General features: G+C 42.4%; 1 protein-coding gene across 2 annotated transcripts; it reads right to left on the bottom strand.

Moving 5' to 3' along the window:
- Positions 1-886: 886 nt before the first annotated feature.
- Positions 887-21,993, bottom strand: SMAD9 (SMAD family member 9). Of its 2 annotated transcripts, XM_010223598.2 has the most exons (6): positions 21,496-21,993; positions 15,164-15,421; positions 12,009-12,146; positions 10,218-10,439; positions 5,531-5,787; positions 887-2,017 (listed from the first exon to the last, which is right to left on the bottom strand). In XM_010223598.2, exons 1-6 carry the CDS (start codon positions 21,905-21,907, stop codon positions 1,874-1,876), a joined length of 1,431 nt encoding a protein of 476 aa, XP_010221900.1. In that variant the 5' UTR covers positions 21,908-21,993; the 3' UTR covers positions 887-1,873. The 2 variants fall into 2 exon arrangements, with proteins under 2 accessions (XP_010221900.1, XP_010221902.1); XM_010223600.2 differs by lacking the exon at positions 12,009-12,146.
- Between the last annotated feature and the right edge of the window lie 430 nt (positions 21,994-22,423).

Here is a 22,423-nt window from a genome sequence, read left to right as displayed (position 1 = left end):
GGAAGTGTACCTAGTTTACTGACTCTTCTGTCCTATTTGTAATTGCCACCTCACAGCAGGTATTACATCACTTCTAAAATATATTTAAAGTCTTTCCAATGAATTTTGCATTTGGTTTGTATATGTGAAGTACCAGGAGATTTCAGGTAACCTCTTGTAATTATACAGTAAAATGTGTAGCACCAGGTTTACGTGAGGAAAGCGGAGGAGGAGAACAAGAGAGGAGAGGAGAAGGGAAAAAAGGAAAATGAAAAGAAAATTCTGTTAAATATATTTTTCTAGGTATACTTCTTGAGTGTTCTAAGAAAGAGTGAGATTTGACAAGCAGTCATTCTTTCTGGCCTTTAAGGCAAAACAATTTTAGATGGCCTACTATTCCTGGAAAGAAACAGTCTTCCTCTTTCAGCAAGGTAATGGGGGACCATCAACATGTAATGGTGTTTCACCTGCCCCCTCTGAAAAGGTTATTATCTGAGCAGCATTTTGTAAGGTTGGCTCTGTGGTTGAGAGTATGTGCAATAGCTCTCCTGCTTGCAGAAGGACCACAGGCAAGAAGCTTTTCGAAAGGTTTTGTGCACCAGTTCATTTGTCACTTGTTTGTGTTTTACACTGCTCACTGTCCTACAGAGGTGATGCAAAAACACTGTAAATGATGACACCTATCTATGAGAAACCATCCATGAGGATGTACAAAGTAACTGGCCAGAAACTCCTCCCTGTCAAACCTAAGAAGTGGTGCACTCAGATCCTGAGAACTGGCACAGCTCAAAGGGTAGACGAGACTGACTCCCACCTCCTTCTGCTTCCACCTTCTGAGCATGGGGCTCCCTGCTTTCAATACAAAGGTTTTGCTAAGATAGATGATTAATTATTCAGTTCATCAATCACACTTCCCTTTTCCGAATCACAGTTCAAGTCCCTTTTAGATGTACCCTTGATATCAGCACAGTAGTCTAACTACAGATAGTCCTACCCTTAAAACAAACTACATCAATACTGTATAATGGATAGGATTCATTTTACATGCCAGATATATATGCAAGTATGAATGTACTTTGCAAAAAAAAAAAAAGCACTGGAAGTTAATTTTTAAACATACAAGTATATATTCCATTTTTTTCCTTTTTTTTTTAAGGAGCTTGTTGTATTTCAGTGCAGCAGTACCATATACTACTATGTCAAGAGTATCAGACTACTTGAATTTGTCCAGAACACTCTGATAAGGCTCCAGTGCTGAATGTGCCCTGAGGGTTCCCTCCCTCCTCCTGCCACATGCTGTGGGTGACAGGGGTGTCTCAGCTCCTCAGAGGATCTGTAGTCCCATTTTGCTTTGCAGTAGGGAGACAGACTGGAACTGCTGTGTAGTCCTTCAGTTCACTGGATAAAAGTCATCCTCTGTCCATAACTCTTGTGCACCACTTAAGGTTCTCGTTTAGACCTGAAATCAGGATATCAGACAATATATGGTGCAGAGATCTGACTTTGGTTGCCTGCAGAGGGGTGAATTTCACCTACTAGGAACAGCTACAGCCAGGTTTCTGAATAGATATTCAGAAGGGCTGATAATTCTCACCTTTTACTGGCTTGGCTGACAAATGAAGATATTCATAGGAAATGTCCGACACTTTTGCAGGAATTTGGCTTATTTTGTACTAGAGAACAGATATGCTATACCCGAATTTCTAAACTTACTGTACTGGCATCAGAATAGCTAGAAACCACAAAACATAGCATGAAAAAAATAGGAGAGTGGACTATGTATACATATATTTACATCTACATACATCTACATATAGAAGCTTCTGTTCACTGGAAATTCTGTAAGCCACTGCCTGCAATAGCATCCACCCTAAGGTAGTTCAAGAGATGACTCTTAAGAGACGGAGGAGATGGGGTTATGAGGCGAGCCCATCTGTGTCAGCACCTTGTCCAGCCATTGCAATGGTCCATGCAGGTGGATCTCAATCCAGCAGGGTGTGCTTGTAACATCTTGGCGATGATACTCTGCTCCCCAGCCCTACAAAAACATCAAAGGACCAAAAAGTCAGTTTTTTAAAAAGGTACTCTGAGTAGCCCATCATCCTAATTACTAAGATTTAATGCTTTTTCCTATGCAGATTTTTTTTTTACTCAAAATGTTGCTCTTTTTTAAGGTTATTATCATAGTTATGAGAGACACTAAGAGTTACTCTACACTAGTAAATTAAATATGCTCAGTATTTCCAAATGATGAGACCAGGTGGCATGGAATTTCCAATGGCCATGGAAAGTCCTGGAACATGACTATCATTTCCAGCTCTTTCTTGGAGATAAGAGATATCGAGCTTCTGTCAGGAGATGGGCATGTGCTGCTGGCAGGGACTCCCACCTCAAGGCAGCACAGTGTCTGCTTGTTAAGCAGGCAGCTACTCTGCCAGGTCTGGGCGGATATATTAATTTTAGACACCCATCTGAATTCCCAGAACAGTGTGATTCAGGTAACAAAGCATGATGGGACTCGATCAGCCAGACAGCTGATATTTCTGTGAGCACAATATTACAGAAAAGAAGTCATAACCTTCACCGTCAAGCCCAGGAGGGTTAGTGCTCTTCAGTGCAAATACAGAAGCTCTGGACTTACAGTGCCTGTGCACTCTATCACACTCTGTGAACAGCCAGTTTCACAGTAATGCAAGAGATTCAACTAACAGCCTAAAGTCTCACAGGTAACTGACTCTCTTTCCTTCATAAATAGTACTCAGATTTCCACTGGGCGATGTGCAATATATTGTCTTGCTGCCTGACGAGGCTCATTGTGCAGAGGAGCTGAGCTTTACCTGACAACTGTGCTACTCAGAAGGGTTGACATTTTTGTCATGAAGTATTAGACGTGATGTCTGCCAAAGGTACCTAAATTAGGGCTTCTAACTTTAAGGGTGATACTGCTCAGCTGCAGTGAAGATGCATGGCACAAGCATCAAAGAAAACAGTTCATCTCACCTGAGAGGCAGGACAGAAAAGCTAGATAAGGAGGAACCACAGGCTGCAAATGCAGCCTGCACGATTCTGAGGAGTTCGGTGCCAGCAAAGGGCAGCAGTCATTGCAGCAAGTCATCTGTCAGCTTGCGAGCGTTTAGGTGGCTGGCCATCTCCCTCTGCTGGCAGCTCCACGCCAGGGACAGATGCCTGCAGTTAAAATGTCACGAGCATGGGACTCACCTATGTCTTTGGCCTGTAAATTAAGGCCCTCCCTGGGCTACAGGTAGAGTCCTTGCTCCTCAGGGCTGGAATGAACTCCGAGATGGAGCTCTCTTTTCAAGGGAGTAAAATGAGAGCAATTTGCAGAGTTGTATTGGTTTGAACCCATGGTTCAGCCTGGAGAAGAGAAGGCTGAGAGGGGATCTGATCAGTGTATATTAGTACCTCAAGGGAGGCAGTGAGGAGGATGGTGCTGGCCTCTTTTCAGTGGTGGCCACTGATAGAACTAGAGAAAACGGCCAGAAACTAAAGCATCAAAAGTTCCACAGGAACTTAAGGAAAAAATTCTTAACAGTGAGGGTGACAGAGCCCTGGAACAGGCTGCCCAGAGAGGTTATGGAGTCTCCTTCTCTGGAGATCTTCCAAACCCGCTTGGACACAGTCCTGTGCCATGTGCTCTAGGTGACCCTGCGTGTGCAGGGGGTTTGGACTAGATGATCTCTAGAGGTCCCTTCCAACCTTAAGCATTCTATGATTCCATGATTCTATGACGGTGAGAAGAGGATACCAATAACCACAAGAGGAGTCCAGAAATGAGCCTCTAGGCATGGAGAAGATGGTTTCAATAACCCTGCTGGTACTGCCAGCCTTTCCAGCCTTGTGCAGGCCACAGCTCTCTCCAGGAGCATCTTTCCCCCTCTGTCCCGCATAGTGTGCAGGGGCAGGAATCAGGGAAAACCATAGGATTGCCCCATGTCTGGGATCTTCTGGTGTGTGGCACATACCAGGGCTGTGATAGGCAACACTGTCCTCTCTCCACTGCACACCCCCAATACCCCAAGGGCACTCCTGTCCCACCAGGACTCACACCTTGGAAGAGAAATAATTTGGGAAAACAGAGTACAGGAAATGGCCACGAAAAAAGAACCTAGGTAAGATTTGTACAATTTGTTTCCAAAGGTCGTGGGAAAGGATTTGAAATATCTCCTTCTTGCATTGGTCTTCTGGTGCCCGCGGCACGATAGTGGCTGCCATTGTTTCAACAAAGCATGGTGATAATACAGCAGTAGTGCTACTTAATGCATCAACATTACCACTTCTGCTGCCATGCTGGGCTCAAAAGCAGATAACACATCAAAGAAACTGCCCCTGTGTTGCTGAGATAATGAAAATATTGTGTAACTGGCTACACTGCCTTTACAAACAGCATGCCCATTCATGTCTTCCATTAAAGAAAATGCTGTTTGTTGGGCTTCTTGGGTACTTTTTTCCCCCTAATGCTTGCATGTGAACAAGATGCCAGTTCTTTCCCAAGAACAAAGCAATATATGCAGGAAGATTTTGGCTTGGACTCCCAGGAAAAATTACAGGGCATTCTTAATGCTCTTAGTGAAGAGGATGGGCCCCAAGGACAGTCAGAAAGAGTTAGAGCCAGAAAGTTGCCTGGGTCTCAACATTTCTGCTTTGCAAGATATAGGGGAACTGGGTTTGAGTCTCAAGCGGTATTGTAGTATCTTAGATGTGAACTCAGTCAGCTTGATTCAATCATTTGTATAGAACCAAATCTGCAAGACAAAAGGCTATACTAAAGCTGCTTGTAATAGCAGCTAAATAGGGCTAGTGAGCTTCTAATGACACAGCTTTCACCAGCAGCACTGTAGGAAGTCAGTCTAGTGCGTTTTTTTGAGTAAGCAGTCTTGAATTCCCTTAGATGACACCAAAGATACCAAAAGTACATCGTTAGTTCTAAAAGCAGTCAAAAATGACGTTCTGGAGAGGGCGTTCAAAAGATTTAAGAAACCCCCACAAAGACAGATACCATGTGCATCCAGCAGTCAGACTGCAAAGGTTCAAAAACATGGAAACAATAATAGTCTGGCGGTCTCTTTCAAACAACAGAAGAAGACTAGTGATTCTTCTGAGTTTTGCATTCCACTTGTTAGGACCCTTTCTGGTAGTGGATTTGGCCAGTGGGAATGCCAACACCAGTTAAGACAATCTTTTGCCAGGGAGCAGAAAGGTGGCAAATAATGTCAATCCCCAATAGGCTGAAGGAGGACCCAGTATCTCTTGGCTGAGCCCATACATGCAAGTCAATAGTAATGTTAAGACTATAAATTAACTAGTGGCCTAAGGACACCCTTTTCAGATTTGTGACCGCACCAAGTTCTATTGCAAACTAATAACGATGGGATGATCACAAACTGCCTAAGGTATGCACATATATTACATGCTTAGCCCATCTAAACTGAAATTTTTATGCCATCAATGGAGAAAACATCACCAAGTGACAGAATTCTTTTTTTTTTTTTTTTTTTTTCCAGAAATGCAATAGAAGGCAAAACAACCTTACTTTAACAAAGCTCATTCGAATAGTGCACATCTTGGTCAGCTCATACACCACTTCAAAGCCATGATTGACCGACTGGGCAAGCAGCTGGGCAAAGAGCTGGTTATTGAAAATCTTGAGGCTGCAGCCACTGGGGATCTTGCAGACCGTGGCTGGGTGGAAACCATGCTGATAGTTACAGTTGCGGCTCTGCACAAAAATGCTGCTGTCGCTCACACATTCTGCATAAACTTCTCCACCGACATAGTAAAGATGAACACCTCAAAAAGGAAAAAACAAAACAGGTGTTATTTCTCCAGTGTTCACAATATGCCTTATGCCAGTAATTCTATGGTTATTTTATTTGTGTGCACATACAAGCCCAGAATCATTCCAGGCATTTAGTGCCTGTACCTTGTCTTTTAAAGGACAGTAAAATCTGTGTATAACCACATATCTACAAAACGGACCCACAAACATTGAGAAAAAATTGTCAAAAATGTTATTTCAAAGTGTTGGTATAGGAGAAAAAATGGCTTGGCATGTAATATTCTACTTTGTTTCTCAGTGAAGTTTGAATTACTTTTTTAAATACACCAGCATGTTACTTTTGGAGGCATGCACACATGCATATACATATATATGTCAAACATACGTGAAACATATACAAAGCATACATACACAAAACGGCCAATAATTGGCAAAGCTGTTTTGCATTACACATCCAAATGTGTTCTCCTTGTGGAGCATACACAGTTGCCCAAGATTCAACTCACCGCACGCTATATCTTAATCCTATCACAGGCAATTCAAACACACTCTGATGTGCACTAAAAACAGCTTTTCTGTATTTTGTTTTATCCGTCACATCACAACCATGTATTCACATTTGCACGACCCTTACTTACTCACCAGATAGCTCAAAGTAACGTTTAACAAGAAAATGACTGATCTTCTTGTGAACTTTTGAGTGTCTGAGTGACTTACCAACACTAACTCGCCTATTTTTACCATGCCATAGGGAAATGAAAATAGAAGCACTTCTATCCTTTCAAGGACTCAGATTCCCCTCTGGATGCCTGCTTCCATAAAAACGTACATAAATTGGTGAGGGATTTATCTCAGCTAAATTCAGCAGCCTTAAGATTAGTGATCTAGTGTAAGCTAAATGTGTAGACTCCTTCTATAGCTGATAGGTGACAAGAGGCACCACCACCAGATGATTCACTCCATCCACCACAAAGTGCACTTACTGTCAGCTTAATCTGAGCTAAGTCTGTGCTGGTGCTGAAAACGCTCTCTTCTCCTTCCCCTGTTGCTTCTTTCCATACCTGCACTCATGACAGCAGCAATGCTTGAGAGCCAGGCAGCCACTCAGATAAGGAAGCTGAACCAAATGAAAACTAATACATTCACAGTGAAATCTTCATTAGCGCAAGGGTGGCAATGAGGACTTGGACTGCTTATAAGTGAGCATGAAACCACACCCTGAAGGGGACCTAGTCATCCTCTGAAGATGCCTCCACATTTAGTCTTCCCATGGTTAGAGGTAGACAGGATGAACTCGTCCCATGTTCAAGAGAGGTGGAAGGCTTCAGTTCTTTGTTCTCATATGAACCACCAATAAATAAAAGTAAAACCCTCCTTAAAATAAAAACCTCCTCCTTTTTCCCAGGTACAGAGCTCAAAGCCTTACACACAAATGCACACATTCCAAAAGTCTAAGTGGACTGCCTGCAGAGTTGGTGATAATCAGGCTTTAATAATTCAGTGTTAATTTGTTCTTTTTTCTTTTTTTTTCCCTGTTATTTTTCATACAAAAAAGCCGGGCTGCATATTCCCAGTCTCTGTTCATGCTTCTGTGGTCATGACAGCAAGGAGCAGCAGCACATCCTTGAAACAAAACCAGCCTCTCCACAGAAGCGGGAAAGGCTTGGGGAAAAGCAGGTTGAGTGGGAAAAGGATCTGGGAAAAAATATGCTCTCCCATAGACTTCCAGAATGACTCAGACAAGAACCTTAAAGTCTGTCTTCAAGCCATCACTTGACTTCTGTGCACCCACAGGCTCTCACAGTAGATCTGAGTGACAGGAGGTGCATTTGGCAACCCAAGCACACGTTGTGCTGGGAATGCGGGTGAAGCTACAGTGCAATTAGAGCCGCCGTCAGCAACGGCACAGCTGCTCCAGATGGTTACGTGGTGCTTCACATTGTGACTGCTATTACTTGACCCCTGTCTCCTCTTCCTTTTGTAAAAAGGGGGATAAAAGGGAAGGAAAATACACTGAAAATCTTCCTAGGTAAGCTTGATGAGTCCAAAATAATTCCTGAAATAAGCAGGCTAAGTGAGAATGAAGGGTAGGAAGAGCAAAATAAGGACATAAATATTTGCTGTATTTCAGATCTACAGATGTCACTAGTGATTTAGAGCGCTAAAGTGAGAAGCTCTAAGCTGCTGGATTTCCAAAACGTATTGAGAACCCAACTTGGGGAAAAAAAAATGAAAGCTTTCAAAAGCCTTCCACAAACTATGTACCACAGTAATCAAAGCACCAAAGTCACTTCTGAAAGCACTGTTTTCTTTTCCTTGAGGACTTTTTAAAAGAAGCAGCAGTGAAATATCAGCACGTGTTTCCAGTCTTCTGCTATTCATTCACTGAAGGGTAGCACTGTCAAGGAAATCAAGCAGTTGAATATTTGTGGACCAAATCAAGAGTTCATATGTTTTAATTGGATCTCATTGTTCTGTGCAGAATTGGGAGATTCAACAATCTCCAAGTTTCCTCATCTTTTTGACACTCTGCTCAGAAGTCCCCTTTATGTCCTTGAAGCCTAGTTGCTGAAACGAGTCCAATTGCTAGTAGAAGTTGCATTGTGTTCTGGATTGTTTGTAGCTTTGATGTGGTATTTCCAGGAAACCATTTCATGCTGATACACTAGATGACGATTCAATCGCATATCCTTATCCTACTGAGCTAATCTTGTTTACTCGCTCTTTTTTTTTTTCCCTTGTTAACATGTGACAATTGTATTCATTTCAGGAGCTTTCATCTGTCCAGCACACTTATGCACTGTGCAGTTTTGGAGCTGCTCTGCTCTCTTCTGCAGGCCTGTACTGGTGCCTTTTCTATTCCACTTGAACATGTTTTCCTAAGATTTGCATAAACAGGGAAGAGCAGGAAAATTAAGGATCTCAGATATTCTAAGCTCCTCTCTGGGCAACCTGCTCCCTTCCCTTGGGCAGATTCCTAGCATAAGACTTGAAAGAACTTTTAATCGATGAAGACAGATCTTCAGATTTGAATGGATGAGGACCATTAGCATGTACCTCATTTCTTTCTGTTCTGTTTCTTTTCATTTTGGGGGCAGAAATGTATGAGATGTAACATCTCAGATGACAACTTTGACTGAGATCTTTTGTCATTTAATGTAGCCACGCATCAACTTCCATCCACACTCCTCTGACAGCGTACCCTGATATGGAAGCTTTGCCTTACTTTCTGCATAAGCCCAGACTAGATGGATAGCTTTTTTACACTGCTTACAACAAACTGCTATGACAGACACCTGTAGCATCCCACCCACTTCACCCAATACATTCATACCAGCAATGTTCTCCTGAAGAACAGGACAAGAGCTAAGCACAGCATCTTCTGCAAAATACCTCATGCACTAACCTCTCCATTCACTGTTGTTTATAAAAAAAAAAAGTCACATTTGTCTCAGACCTTCCTCATATTCAGTCATTCAACACTAGACTATCAAGAGCCAATTAAAATACTGCTCTAGGCCTGGGAAATGAGGTGAGGTTGACAAGATAATAGGAGTGGAACAATTAGAGTTAATTAGCCCAGTGGGAACCCATTCCCAGGCAGCTCCTGGTGAGAGGTTGGCTTGGCAAGATGATGAGTCTAGACTGGATATACCAGAATAGGCACCACTTCATCGGCACAGAAACGTGGCCAGTACAGAGCTTCTGACTCACTGCCATGAACAGTACACAGCTCGGGGAGAAGATGAGGACCTCTGCAGCCTTAGTGACCTGGGATGGAGTGTGTATGGCCGTGCATGTTCAGGAGTGGTCTTGACATACTCGCTGCCTGTAGCATATGATGTTGAGTGAACAGTGCATGTAAATCTTCCAGAGCATACAAGCAGAACTGCTCAAAGGAGAATCCACGATTTAGTTTTACCAGCTGGAAGCTGATGAGGCAGAGGATCGGATTAGACTGATTTTCTTAAGTTGCTAAGGCAAAAAAAAAAAAAAAAAAAGCTCCTAAGGCATCCCTTGTAGAGTTCTTCAGCTAAATAACTCAACTACTAAGTGTTTCATCCATCTCCCTTTGTTATTTGGTGGTAGGAGAACCAGCCCTGAGGCACCAGCAATTATCCTTTTAGTGGCATTTCAATGGCAATATTCCCAGTTGCCAGAAGCCCTAATAAATAAAATGAAAATACATACTGCTAAATTAGAACACACAACTATAAACAACATTTTTCTTTTCAGTGGCCAAGTAAATTGCTTTTGTAAGAAGCTACTTTGCTGATTCTTATCCAGTCAGAAAAGAATCAGCTGCTTTTCTCCTATTTCAGAAGTAAACTCAGAGCATCGGTTTTAAGGCATGCACATCCGACAAATTGGCTAGATCTATTAATACAATGCACACTTCTTTCAAGCTGTGAATATTCCCAAGAAGGAGGGAACCTCTTACCTTTTCCTATGTGTCTCCTGGTGTTTTCTATAGTAGAGTTGCGGTTTACATTCGAGAGCAGTCCTAGGCAGAACCTGTTTCTGTTATTTGAGGGGTCTGTAAATCCATCTATAAGGATACTTCGAGAGGAAGCCTGGAAAGTCTCCCCTACCCGATTGTTGAGTTCATAGTAGGCAACTGAGCACCAGTGCTGGGGTTCCTCATAGCAAACAGGGCGAAAGTCTATAAGAAATAAAATTAATTGATGCTTATGCTTTTTGTATTTGTAAAGTGCATGTATTTTGTACATGTAAAGTAATGTAATACTTTTTAAAACAACCATTCTCTGACTCTGTCTCCTTTCCTCTCTCTCTTCCACCCCTGTCCCTGGAGATCTTCATCTAAAACTGTCACTTATGTCAGGTTTTTTCCTGACAACAGCTTCTGCCTCATCTTTATTTTATAACTGGAGCCTCAAATGTGCAAAAGGCTGGTGCATTAGATTAACTTTAAGCCGCTAAGAAGTCCCACTTGTTCTTAAAAGTGATAACTCTAATGCATTAAATTAAGCACATGCAGACATTCTTTGCTGAACTACAGCCCAATCACTACACTGAAAATAGTAAGAGATACATCTGCTGTGCACACCAGAAGGAGCTATGGATGACAGATGGGCTCAAAGCAAGAAGAAAACTGAGCCAAGCCTTCAGCCTGACACTAAATGCTGAAGTTCAGAAGTAATCAATCACTGCCCTCCCATCCCCATTTTTTGCATGCTTCTGGGCTTTCTGCTTCCATGTGGGACTGTAGGCAGCAATGTCAGCAAACACCAGCAAGGCTATTTCTTTTGGAACTACCTCTGCCCATAACATAACAGAATCCATGACCCTTATTTGTCCTCCAGGAATTAGTGAGTAACCTTTTCTTGCCTGCTTACCCCCTGGTAATATGTGGTAAAACCCCCTGGCCCCAAGGTACCTCCATGAGTAACCTCTAACAAATTTCCAACTAAGAATCACTACGCCATTAGAGATGGAAAGAGGTGGTAAAAAGTCTCTGGACTATTTATTTAAAAATACTGGTTCCTAAAGACTACTTCCTGTTCGGCCATTCTTTGTATCTATCTGTTATTAACACTTTTATCCTCATCTTTGTTCTCCAGTTCTTTGATACATAAGTGGTCATCACTGCTTCAGAAGGTTGGAATTATTTTTTAATGTGCATTTGTATATGTGGTGTTCAATCCCAGTCCCTTCTATCCTGACCATCCCTGGCACCTCTCCCTAAGGCTTATATGAGTTTGGCCTCCTTTAAAGATCTTTGTGCTTCACTAACACATGTCTCTCTAGCTTCTAGACAGCCAGTAAGGTAAGATTGAAATGAATTTGGAAATAAGAAATGTTCTAAACGTAAAGCTTTAAAATGCATGAAACCCAGAACTGAGGGTGATAAAGGGTGATAAAGTGAACTGAGGGTGAAAGAATTGTGATATTGGTAGTGCTCTTTTGCATTATATAGCCTTCCCATCCTTGATTTAATCTTTGCCTCTACAACCTAGAGAATAGTGTTTGCTTTAATTATCAGTTTTCTAACTGTAGCAGCTAATGTATGTGAGAAGGATCTAAACTCTGTAACTACCCACTTAAGTCAATGACTCCTTAAATCACCCTATTCTGCTAGCCAACTGATGGGTCTAATGCACAGCCTTAGTCTTAACCTTTTCTGAGACCTACTTTTACAGATGCTGGACATTTAATTGACAATTTTTACTTAACAAATTCTCTATGAAAAGTAGTACAAATAGTTATTTACTTTCAGTGTCTGCGTCGGCAGATTTACCTCCATGGGGCAAAGACAGCACTAGTTGACTTTCAGCTATTGCATCCATTGACCGCCCATTATGGATTCCTGAAAAGTCTCTTGCATGGTAAGGCGGGGGTGGAGTTTCCACTATTAGAAAGAAGGAAAGAAAGGAAGATAGGAAGAAAGAAATAAAGAAAGAATGAAAAGAAAGAAAAGACATCAAAATCAGTAATTTGGTAAATTATCCCCACCTCTTCTTGTCAAACATGCAACATTCCTTCAGCATTTTTTAGCTGGAGAAAGATTTGAAACAGAACAGAGATGTGAACCTGTGAATAACTTCAATCCCCAGACTAAGACCATTTTTTGTTCAGGAAGAATGAAAAGGAAAAGCATATTGGACTCAATACACTTGAAAGAGGGAGGAATGATCATGACAGCAGTGTCTAGATTGGTCAAGAAGGCCTTGAAGTAGAGGGGACAGGCAGGATTCAGAAGTCTTCGTACTTTGTCCTGAAGAGCAAATGAAAGCCACAGGACCAACTGTGAACCAATTACAGCAACTGAGCATAGAGGTGTCAAAGGCTGTTGTGAATTCCAAGCAACTGAGAAGAGGCACTTCCCTGGCAGTAATTACTAAGGAACTAGGGATGATTATTGCCAAGTACTCTGGTAACTTGAGTTTTTACACTAAGGAAGTAATGCAAGTTGATCCTTCAGTTCCAAACTTCTCTCTCAAATCGAAAAAAAAAAATGCAGAGGATGATTTAGAATGGAAGCAAACTTTAATTGCTCCTCTGGGAGAAAGCTCTCTTTCTTCACAGGCTGTAAAGAAAGCCTATAGAGATCCTTTATATCCTGAAGTGAGATTTAGCAAAGCTCCACGCAGATTTTTCTTTTTTAATGCTGTCTAACAAGGGAGGGCCAGCTGTCTTCTGTCTTTTTCAGTCTTCTCGTCAATTAGCGTTAGATGCAATGAAAAAAAAAATTAAGAAAAAGTATCAACTCAGCTGCTCAGCTTCTGACTTTTTTTTTTCTATAGCAATAGAGAAAAAAAATAAAGGGAAGGTGGCTCTCTATTGCGGGGATTCACAAGAAAGGCAAGAGGCTTTAGAAAACCAGAGAAAAAGGGACTTCATTTTCACATTAGAAAATTCAGACATTCTGTACATAAGCTCTAAAAGTAGTTACCTTTACTCACTTAAACAAACTCAACAGGCCTATGAGTAACTTACAGTCATGTATAAGTTTGCAGGACTAAGGGTCTGTTTAGCAAGTCTAGGGTTTAATTTAGGTCTAGGTTGAAATCCCTTCTTTTGTATTTGGTTTCTTGGCTGACCCCCCAAAATTTTACCCACAGAGGATAAATGTGGACTGCCTCATAAGAAGACTACTGAGTCTTCCAATTACTGCAAAAGAACATTATTTATTCTGTTTAAGCAACATCCAGGACTTGGAAATACCGCTTAAAAAGCTACCTAATATATGGAAGATATAACCCTTCCACAGAAAATGCAACAAGTGAGAACAATAACAAAAACAAAATCAAGAAACAGTGGAAGAGAATAAAAGTTACAGAAAGTATTATAATACTGTTACACATGTATCATCTCAGATGTCTACACCTGAACTAGCCACCATAAGCTCTCCTTATACTCACTAAAGAAAATTAGGCACTTCCAGGTGCAACTGCAGCTACTGTAGACATATGCCTTAAAATGAAATTATTATTGTTTCAAGAATGCATATTTTCCTGCACGGAATTAAAGCATACACAGAATTTTACATTGTTGACATCTACATATGGTCACACCAATTCCACTTGGAGTCCCTGAAGTAACTCCTGGCTGTTGCATTAGATAGTCAGCAATCCCTGGTTGTTACACAAGCAAATTACTCCATTAGTATTCAGTAAGCTTTGATACGCTGAAGCTCAGGCTGAGCCACTTCCATTTCTAAGTGTCTTTCCAAGGTCCCCAGTTCAGGTAAACACACAAGTCAGAGGCATGTAGCTTGGAATGGGCCTGATCTACCTGTCAGGACCAGCTCTTCTGAATTGATCTCTGTTACACAGAGGTGAAAAAAAGAATGGGGATAGATAAACAAGTCCTACTACTTGCCAGAGTGTTTGGATGAGTTAATCTGACTACAGATTTGTAGTAGAAATGAACAAAAATTGAGTGGATGGACAGGGAAAGAAAAACATTATGCTGTGTTGAAAATGTCCGGTTTGAAAGAAAGGAAGTTCAAGAACTACAAATAACATGTAAAACTAAACATCTTTCCCACACTTAAAGTCAAAATAGATATTGAGGATATGAATTTAAATGCTTTATAGTTGAAATATTAAACCATTGAGCTACAAGATTCTGATCTGCATTCATCTTTATAAAAAAGTTGGGGCTGCTGTAATTACTTTGGAGTTTCAACAAAGTGCAGCAGTGACTTTTCACATTAAAGCCAGTCCTGAGTTGTGTTGCATGACACCTTCTTGTTGCATTTAATAACAATTGCATAGTTAAATTCTCAGCTAACCAGAACATTACCAAGTAAGGAGCTCACAGTATAAACAATCTGAGTAAGTTAACCCTGCTGAGCTTGGAGCTGTGGAGCAGAAGAAACAAGCACTGAAGGCACAAGAATTTGCCTGGTGACTTCACTGAGCGTTCAGCCAGATTGAAAAACACCTTAATTTCATGAAGTTTCTACAGTCAGAGGGGTCATTATAGATTAACAACTATTTCTACATACTGATTTCACAATTTTGCCTCTCTTGATGAAGCTGCTAAAGGTCCCTGTTCTGACTACCTCCATTAGAGGTGCCTAAGGTACTCTCTTCCATGGATTGTATCAGAAGCAGGGATGGACAGGAGGTGGACTGCCCCACCTGATGTTGTCTTGAATTTTCTCTTTATAGTAATCATGAGAGCTTGCTCAGACATTTGTAGCAGTGGTATGACTATGGCTTTTAGGCCACTGACCATCCATCAGAAAGACTGGCAGAAAAGGCGAAGAAACAAAAGGAAGAAATCTTATTCCAGGTCCATCCTGTGCAACAGTTTAGTGCACAGGCACAGCCCGATGGGACCACGCAGAATTGATCCTGAACCCAGGCCCTTGCAAGAGCCTCTGCTGCCACAGGGAGACATCTGTAAACCTCTTACCTGTGAGCTGATATGGGCTTCCCGGTCCAGAGGAGCTTCCTGGTGAATTGGGGTAGCTGATGCTGTTGGGTGACTGGGAAAACATGTGGCTGGGTGAGGGTGGGAAGGGGGTGCACGGAGGGTGCTGGAAAGAGTCGGGGTAGGTGGCATTGTGCGGCATCAGCGGCTCGCTGTGGAGAGAAGCGTTTCTGAACTTGGCCAGCAGGCTGAGGTGAGGGTTAAACTCACTGTGCCTTGGAACTAGTACAGGAGGTAGCACTGGAAGCAAAAACAGAATTGAAAAAATATGGTTACAACTGCACTTGTGTAAATAACATCTCTTTTTAAGTAAGGCAGAGCGCTATATTCAGTACTACTTAAATAGTTTTCTCTGATACTCACTGAGATACAACAAATCTGCCCTACAGTGAGGATCTGCTTCTTTGGCTTCTTTTTTTTTTTTTTTTTCAGGTTTGCAGTCAGTTGCAGCAGTTCCATGTGCAAAAAGGGACTTGCTCCTCAACTGGCCTAGGTACATTTACAGGTTTTGCAGGAATTTACAGGTACAGTATGCACACAGAGACATATTATAAAAATGCAAGCGGCACATTTCTCTTTCTCAAAGTTACATATTCCTTCTCCTGAAAGGCTGAAAAATTCAGGAGTTGATAAATATTATGATTAGTTTTTGTCAAATTCAGAGCCAAGTTTAATTATAATTAACAATGCTCAGCAAGTACACTGCATTATTTTACTACTAGCATTTTACAGATGGGCATAAAGAAACATAGACCAGAAGCTAGAGACAAGATTTAAAAGGTTTTCAGGTGCCAGAAAATGCTGCCAACTAGGCAGTAGAATCTTTAAAAGGAAATTTAAGTGGCAATTCAAATATTGCAGCAATATACATTTAGCCCTTGTAATATAGTTAAAAGAAGTGTAGCATGAGGAGACTAATGTCAATGCTTGGTAGTCAAGACACGAAAAATGCAGGTCAGAAAACTGAAATACAAACTCTTCCAACTTGGTCTAGTGGAAGATATCTTCTCTCCTCAAAAACTCACTTTTTCATGTATATCTCATATTGTGATGGCTGTAACAGCATTACTGCATTGAAGAACCAAAAGATGACCTGAAAACTTCTGAATTCTGATGTAACAGGAGCAACAGCAGGACCAGTCAAAATGTTTAAAAATTAGGTGGGAGAATTATAAAGATGTAGCTCATAGCTTAGTACACAAAGAGGTTTGCTGAATGTTTCTGAATAGGGTACTTCAACTTCAGGCCTTAGCTGGAGCCATCTGTAGTCCTTAGGGAGACAACAGCACTTGCAATGGGCAATTTTTGTACCCCGTTTTCTTTACTAGCTGTAGAAGATAATTAAACACCTAAGTGCCTTATTTAAGGCCTTAAACACAAGTAGGGGGAAAGAATACCTGCTTGCTAGCACAGAGATCAAAAACCTCAAGAGAAGATAAGGAGGCAAGCCAGGTTATTGTGACAAGGATGAGCTGTCTCAATACCAGAACAATACAACAGGTTTATACAGATGACTTAGTGTCTACAGTTGCTTTGGTCTAAAACCCAGCAGCATGTCTGTTTTTACCAGCTCATAGAAACAAATAACAAGGGGCATTCTTGGTTATAAATACTGACAGGAACATGTTGTTTGAAAGTGTTTTAATATGGTGTTTGGAACAAAAAGCTCTGTCTAGGTAAGGCTAATACTTCTTAGGCAGCTAAGGGAGCACCTTTTAGTTACTTTGAACTCTCATTTATCCAGCCTAATGAAAGAGTGGAGTAGTTGCTATAAAGCAAATACATAGATAATGCAAAACGTGTATGAGAAGAGGCTGTAGGAGACCCTCTCCTTGGACGTCTCTGTGCACCGACTGCTCAAAGCAGAGGCAGCCTCAATCAGGCAGCAGATCAGTGCCTGGTACAAATGCCACGTTTACTGTTTCCAGCTTGCTGTAGCACTATCTTGCAGCTGGGGCAGTGATTAAATTGCCCTCCTGCGAAGGCACTGGAATAGACCATTTGGGAATTTGCCAGTCATCTGAGGACTGAAGATCTGAATGTTAAAAACATAGAAAGGATTGGACTGATGACAGGGGATGCACTGTAAATGTTATCTCCTCACCCACCCCAGAAAGCAGGCACTGGATTTCCTGTTAAGAGACCATGTGTAGACCCTTCTCTGGCTAGTCTCTAGCCAGCACAGTGCTGGTGCTCCGAAAGCCTATTTTCTTCCCTTCAGCCTTCCTTGTGGGAGGACAAGTGTGCAGCCACCCACTTGGTGGCTCTTTGGTAGAGGAAAATATTTTTGCTTTTTACCTCTTCCTTGGGTTTCTGGATTTCCTTGACTCCCCAGGTAGGACTCATCGGCAATGCAGCGTTCACATCTAAGCTGCATTACCTGATCCCTCTAAGCTCTCCTTACAGCCAGTGGAGAGAAACAAGACTCTCTTAGTGCCCAGTTCATCTGCCCTGTGTTGGGACAAGGCCACCACAGAAGTGATCACACTGCAGATGTATTCTCGGTGAGCTGAATCCTGCCCCTTCCATGGTTCCTGTAAGCAGCTCTGGGCTGCAAGCTGCTGCTGCTTCTGGAGTTTTTCCCCATTCTAGCTTGAAAGTGGTCTGTTTTTTTGTCAGGTTCACAGCTACCCAGCACTTTCTGACCAGCAGCCCCGGAAAATGGGAAAAGCAGCCACCTCTGTGCACTCTGCAGTGAGCAGAGATACTGAGCAAGCGATAGCTGTGCTTGGGAGCTGGTACCAGTCCCTGTGTGTACCATTCATATTGAAGCAGCTTTCTTTAGCCCTGTGAGAACTCGACACAACTCCTTTTTTAAATGAAAGCTGAGAATTTGGTTATGTGAACAGCACTTGCCAGAGAAAGCCTTTGACTTGCCCTGAGTGAGTCAGCAAGAGGAATTTTCAGGCTTTGCGATGCCTTGTACTCTTTCCCAGCTCTGTCCAGGATACTCCTAATTTCTGCTCTGTGGTACAGTATTTGCCCTTCACTCAATCTTTCCACTGACTGCTCTGTGGATGCCTAGAGGGCTAAAGCCAATGTAGAGGAGAGGAATTTGGAGATTTTGTTGTTTGTGGCTAAAAAAAAAATCCCCAGAAGGGATTTGTTCTCCTTGCTCTTTTGGTAACAGATTTGTCTCTCTAAGCCTCAACCATTCTGAAGAAAGCGTGACCAGAGGCATGAACTGAAACACTGACTAATCACATCAGAGCCAATCTGCACTCATAATTTATCTGTGCTGTCTCCACTCAGTGGGGCACTTTCTTATACCTACTATTCTTCATCTAAAACTAGGGATGGATCCTTCCTTGTTTGCATGCCTTTGGTTATGTCTCAATTCCTGCTTCTGCCTTTCCTGCACTATGCTCTCTCCTATGCTCTTTAGCTGCAGTAGTTCTTGCTGGAATCCTGTCCGTTCCTGTGTTTGCTGATCCTGGGACTTCACGCGCTAGGGAGCAATTTATCTGCCCAATTATTTTATTCCAGGTACAACTCCACACTGCTATTTCTGATACATCAGCCCCACTCTCAGGAGTTTACTGCCCTTGTAGCCTTACCCTCTGGTAAGATCCACTTGTTCTCTATATCTATGACCATTCATACATATGGCCCATATCACTGAAGGCCATGCATCATCATCACTATAGATCATCAGGTGGTCTTCCAACTGGGAAAATACCACTTCTTCCTTCCACTCAGGCTTGACTAGGGCAATCTTCTAGTCTAAGTCAAAAGTTCACTTAGGCTCCTGCAGTCTACAACAGCAGTGCACATTAAAACCTCCTTTATCTAGAAATGAATGATGTCATTTAAAAATAATAGGGTAATAGGGCAAAAGCCTGGGCAGCTTTTATATTTTCTGAAACTGCAGCTTCTGCTGACAATGATCCATTCAGACTTCTCCAGAATGGGGAAGGTGGGAAGCAAAGCTTAACCATCATGCCTAGACCTTTAGACTAAGCAGACTAACCCCAATCTGCACAGGGATGGGGTTACACAAAATAAAGGAAATACTTGCTGTGCTTTTTTTAAACATCACCTGCTGCTCAGCAGGCTTGGAAAGAAGTGACCTACTGGGGATGCTGGTAGCAACAATGAACATGACATCCTGTCTTCTGTCTTCGACACAACTCATTCACTCTGAATAACAGTTAAAGGATCTGATCACAAAGTGGTTGTCTCAGCGAGACAAATTACAGTGATGGAAATTGAACCAAAAATGATGGGCTTTTGTATAAAAATAATTCAGGACTCTGGGTTACAAGGAATGCTGAATAATGGGTGGATTCCTTGGTTGGAGGGACAAAGATTCAGGGAATTTCCCATACGTGTAGGGTCACCAAGAGCTTGGATAGAGAGGGTTTCTGATAGTCAAAACAGGATGGTTGCTTGAAAGGCCTGGCACCCATATCACTCGCACACATTTCTGCAGAGATGTCCCTGCTATCACTTCCTCCTCACTTTCATTTCTTTTCCTCCTTCACCATGATCCTTTCCCAGCACTACTACCCTAAGTGCCTGCGGCCCGGAGCTGCATGGCTGCATGGCTGCCCCTTGCAGTGGCCTAAGCTCTCTCTGTGGCTGCGGCTCCAGCAGATTTGATCATGTTGTACTTCTTATGGTGGTCACATCCAAAATGCCCAAAGTCCCATGGGGGCAGCCTCTGCAACCTGAGTGTTGTTTGGGGAATTACTAGTCTGCATGGGTCAAAGCCATGGCAGGGAGCATGCTAACTAATAAACATGTTGCCAGCCTGCTTCACAGGCTAATAACTAGCTTTGTAAGTGTGTAAGCAGCTGCTGGGCTATCCCAGAACTAGCATTTGTCATAGGCACCAAGCAGCTCAGAGGAGCTGGATTTAAACCATCACTTTGCAGTGCTGTCAGCTACCACACTGGGGAGACTCCATTAGCTACACTGAAGTTGCACCAGAAGAAATGAGAAGACACTAAAGGCTAGAGCTTCCAAAGTGAAAGATATACAAAATGGGATATTTTATGAGCATCTTTTCTTAGATTCTTGAAGAGTTTATTTTAGCAAGCCAGGAGACCAGCTCTTTGTAGCAAAAACTGTTGACAACATGCACCACTCCCTGCAGCTGTAAAGTTTTAGTTGTGACAATGTTTACAGCAGTTCAGATGCAATTTCAGAATGACATCTCCCCTGCAGCAGAAGAACTACGAGGGAACGGTCCTTGTTGTTTAAAAGATGTTAACAAATGTCTTTCCCTTATTTTATCCCTGTGAAAAGAAACATCCCACAACTAACTTATCTGACTCTAATGTCACCTCAGAGTAAAGTTCATGCCAGACAAAGAGTAATCACAGAACAATAAGTATACACTTAACAAATGTACTCATTAGTAAATTACATTACTGTGATTTTTGGCAGCACGGGAAAGTTAGGTTAGACACTAGAAATCTTTCTGAACTGTAACAATAGCAAAGCAACATATTCGTATGCTTGGCAAGACTGTGAAGACAAAGGATATTAGACCTCACTTTAAAAACATATTTGTTTTGTTTTGCTTAGGGGTAGGAACAGAAGGGAATAGGATGACCACTCAAGGTCTCTGCCAGCCTGCTTTCTAAGATCTCTATGGAAGTTAATACTGAACACTATATTTTTATAACAGCTGTTGAGCTGTTTCATTGGCACAGACCAATTAAATGACCTTTCAGTTAGGGCATGAGTTTTCAAGGTTGAGCAGGTCTAGTGTAAAGAGGATCATCAGTAGAAAATTCAAAGTTCTGTGAGAAAGGGGGAGCACTTTCCTATAAACTATCCATCTGGATACTTAAATCCCACTGAAGGCAAGCCATCCATCAGGCATTTTAGGAGGAATTCACTGACTACAACTCTAATTTCTAAAAAGAGAGGTGGTGAAACATTTTCCCTGTAGATTAATGAGTCAATTTTCAGCTTTCTGAGGATGAGGCATAAATGCAGCCAAGGTTGAAAGACTCACTGGTGCCTAGATTTCAAGCAAATGGCCACCCCAGCAACACTGGTCTGTAGAGGGAGGCCTTGTGGGGCAGCCGGCACCTCCATATGCAGCAAGGGAGACTCTTTTCAGCACCCTGGACAAGATCTGGCCCCACAGGGGCTCTGCCACCCTGAGCTGGCAGCGAGGACCCCAGGCACAGAGCTGCCCCTTGATCCAGGATGCCAATGGGCAGAAAGGTCTTTCCATCCAACACAGCCTTTCTTTCCATCCAACACAGCCTTTCCTGTTTTCAGAGTAGGCCAAGTACAGACCTGCCAGTACAAAAGCTAGTAGAGAGCTAGGAATCATTTGCAAGGGATATAATTACCTGGGGTTTCCACCCGGCGGTAGTGGTAGGGGTTAATGCACACTTCTTTCTGCTTGGAGCCAAATGGGAACTCGCAACATTCCAAGGGTTTCAGTTCATGATGAGACTGCAAATCAGGCCAGCGCCACACTCTGCAGTATATGACGTGTGGGAGCCCCTTGCGGTGAGACACCTGCAGCCGGCCGTCCAAGGACCGTGGGATCGTGACACATTTACTGGGCTGGCCAGGGCAGCTCAGAGCCCGTTCCAGTTCTTCCATGGCACCTTTTTTCTTCTTCAGTTTCTTCACCAAGGAATCAACAGCTTTTTCTGCCCACTTCTCCTCTTCATCTCCTTGTTTCCAGCCCAGCAGCCTTTTCACTGCAGGGCTGGTGAAGGAGAACAAGGAGCTGATAGGGGTGCTGGAGTGCATAAGAAGCCGAGATTACCCACCAGGGCCAACAGAAGCACAATTTGCCCTCCTGCCTCCCAAGGCCTGGATGGAGTTTCCACAAAACTCAGGTGGAACTTCAGAGAGCAGTTCTTCCACGCACCCCCTTTTGTGTAATCTCAGGCGCTGGGTGCAAGCGCTGCAGCAGGGTCGACCTCAGAACTTTGCAAACATGAAGAAACTGCTGATGAAGCCTGGAATAACAACACAATATATCGTTAGGTTCCACATACTCCCTTCATTGTTCTTTTAATACAACTTGTTTGAAAGAAAAAATACTCAAAATGTGTATTTAATTTGTGATGGTTTTCTGTTTGTTTTCTGCTCTATTTTGGGTCCAAGTCTCTCCTCCCCACTGCCCTCCACACACATTTTAGAGTTAGACCTCAGAAAGCATCAAGTGTCTACTCACTTTCATTTGTGTTTAGAGTTTAATGCACCAAGCAAAATGTTGTAAGGTCAAGGTTATATTAAAGAAAGAAAATGTGCTGCTTTTTC

Source organism: Tinamus guttatus, unplaced genomic scaffold, assembly GCF_059628265.1.
Source record: "Tinamus guttatus ecotype Peru unplaced genomic scaffold, ASM5962826v1 Tinamus_guttatus_pri_ptg000150l, whole genome shotgun sequence".
NCBI lineage: Eukaryota > Metazoa > Chordata > Aves > Tinamiformes > Tinamidae > Tinamus > Tinamus guttatus.
The sequence above is the reverse complement of the archived record's forward strand: the minus strand, read 5'-3'. Positions and strand labels throughout refer to the sequence as shown.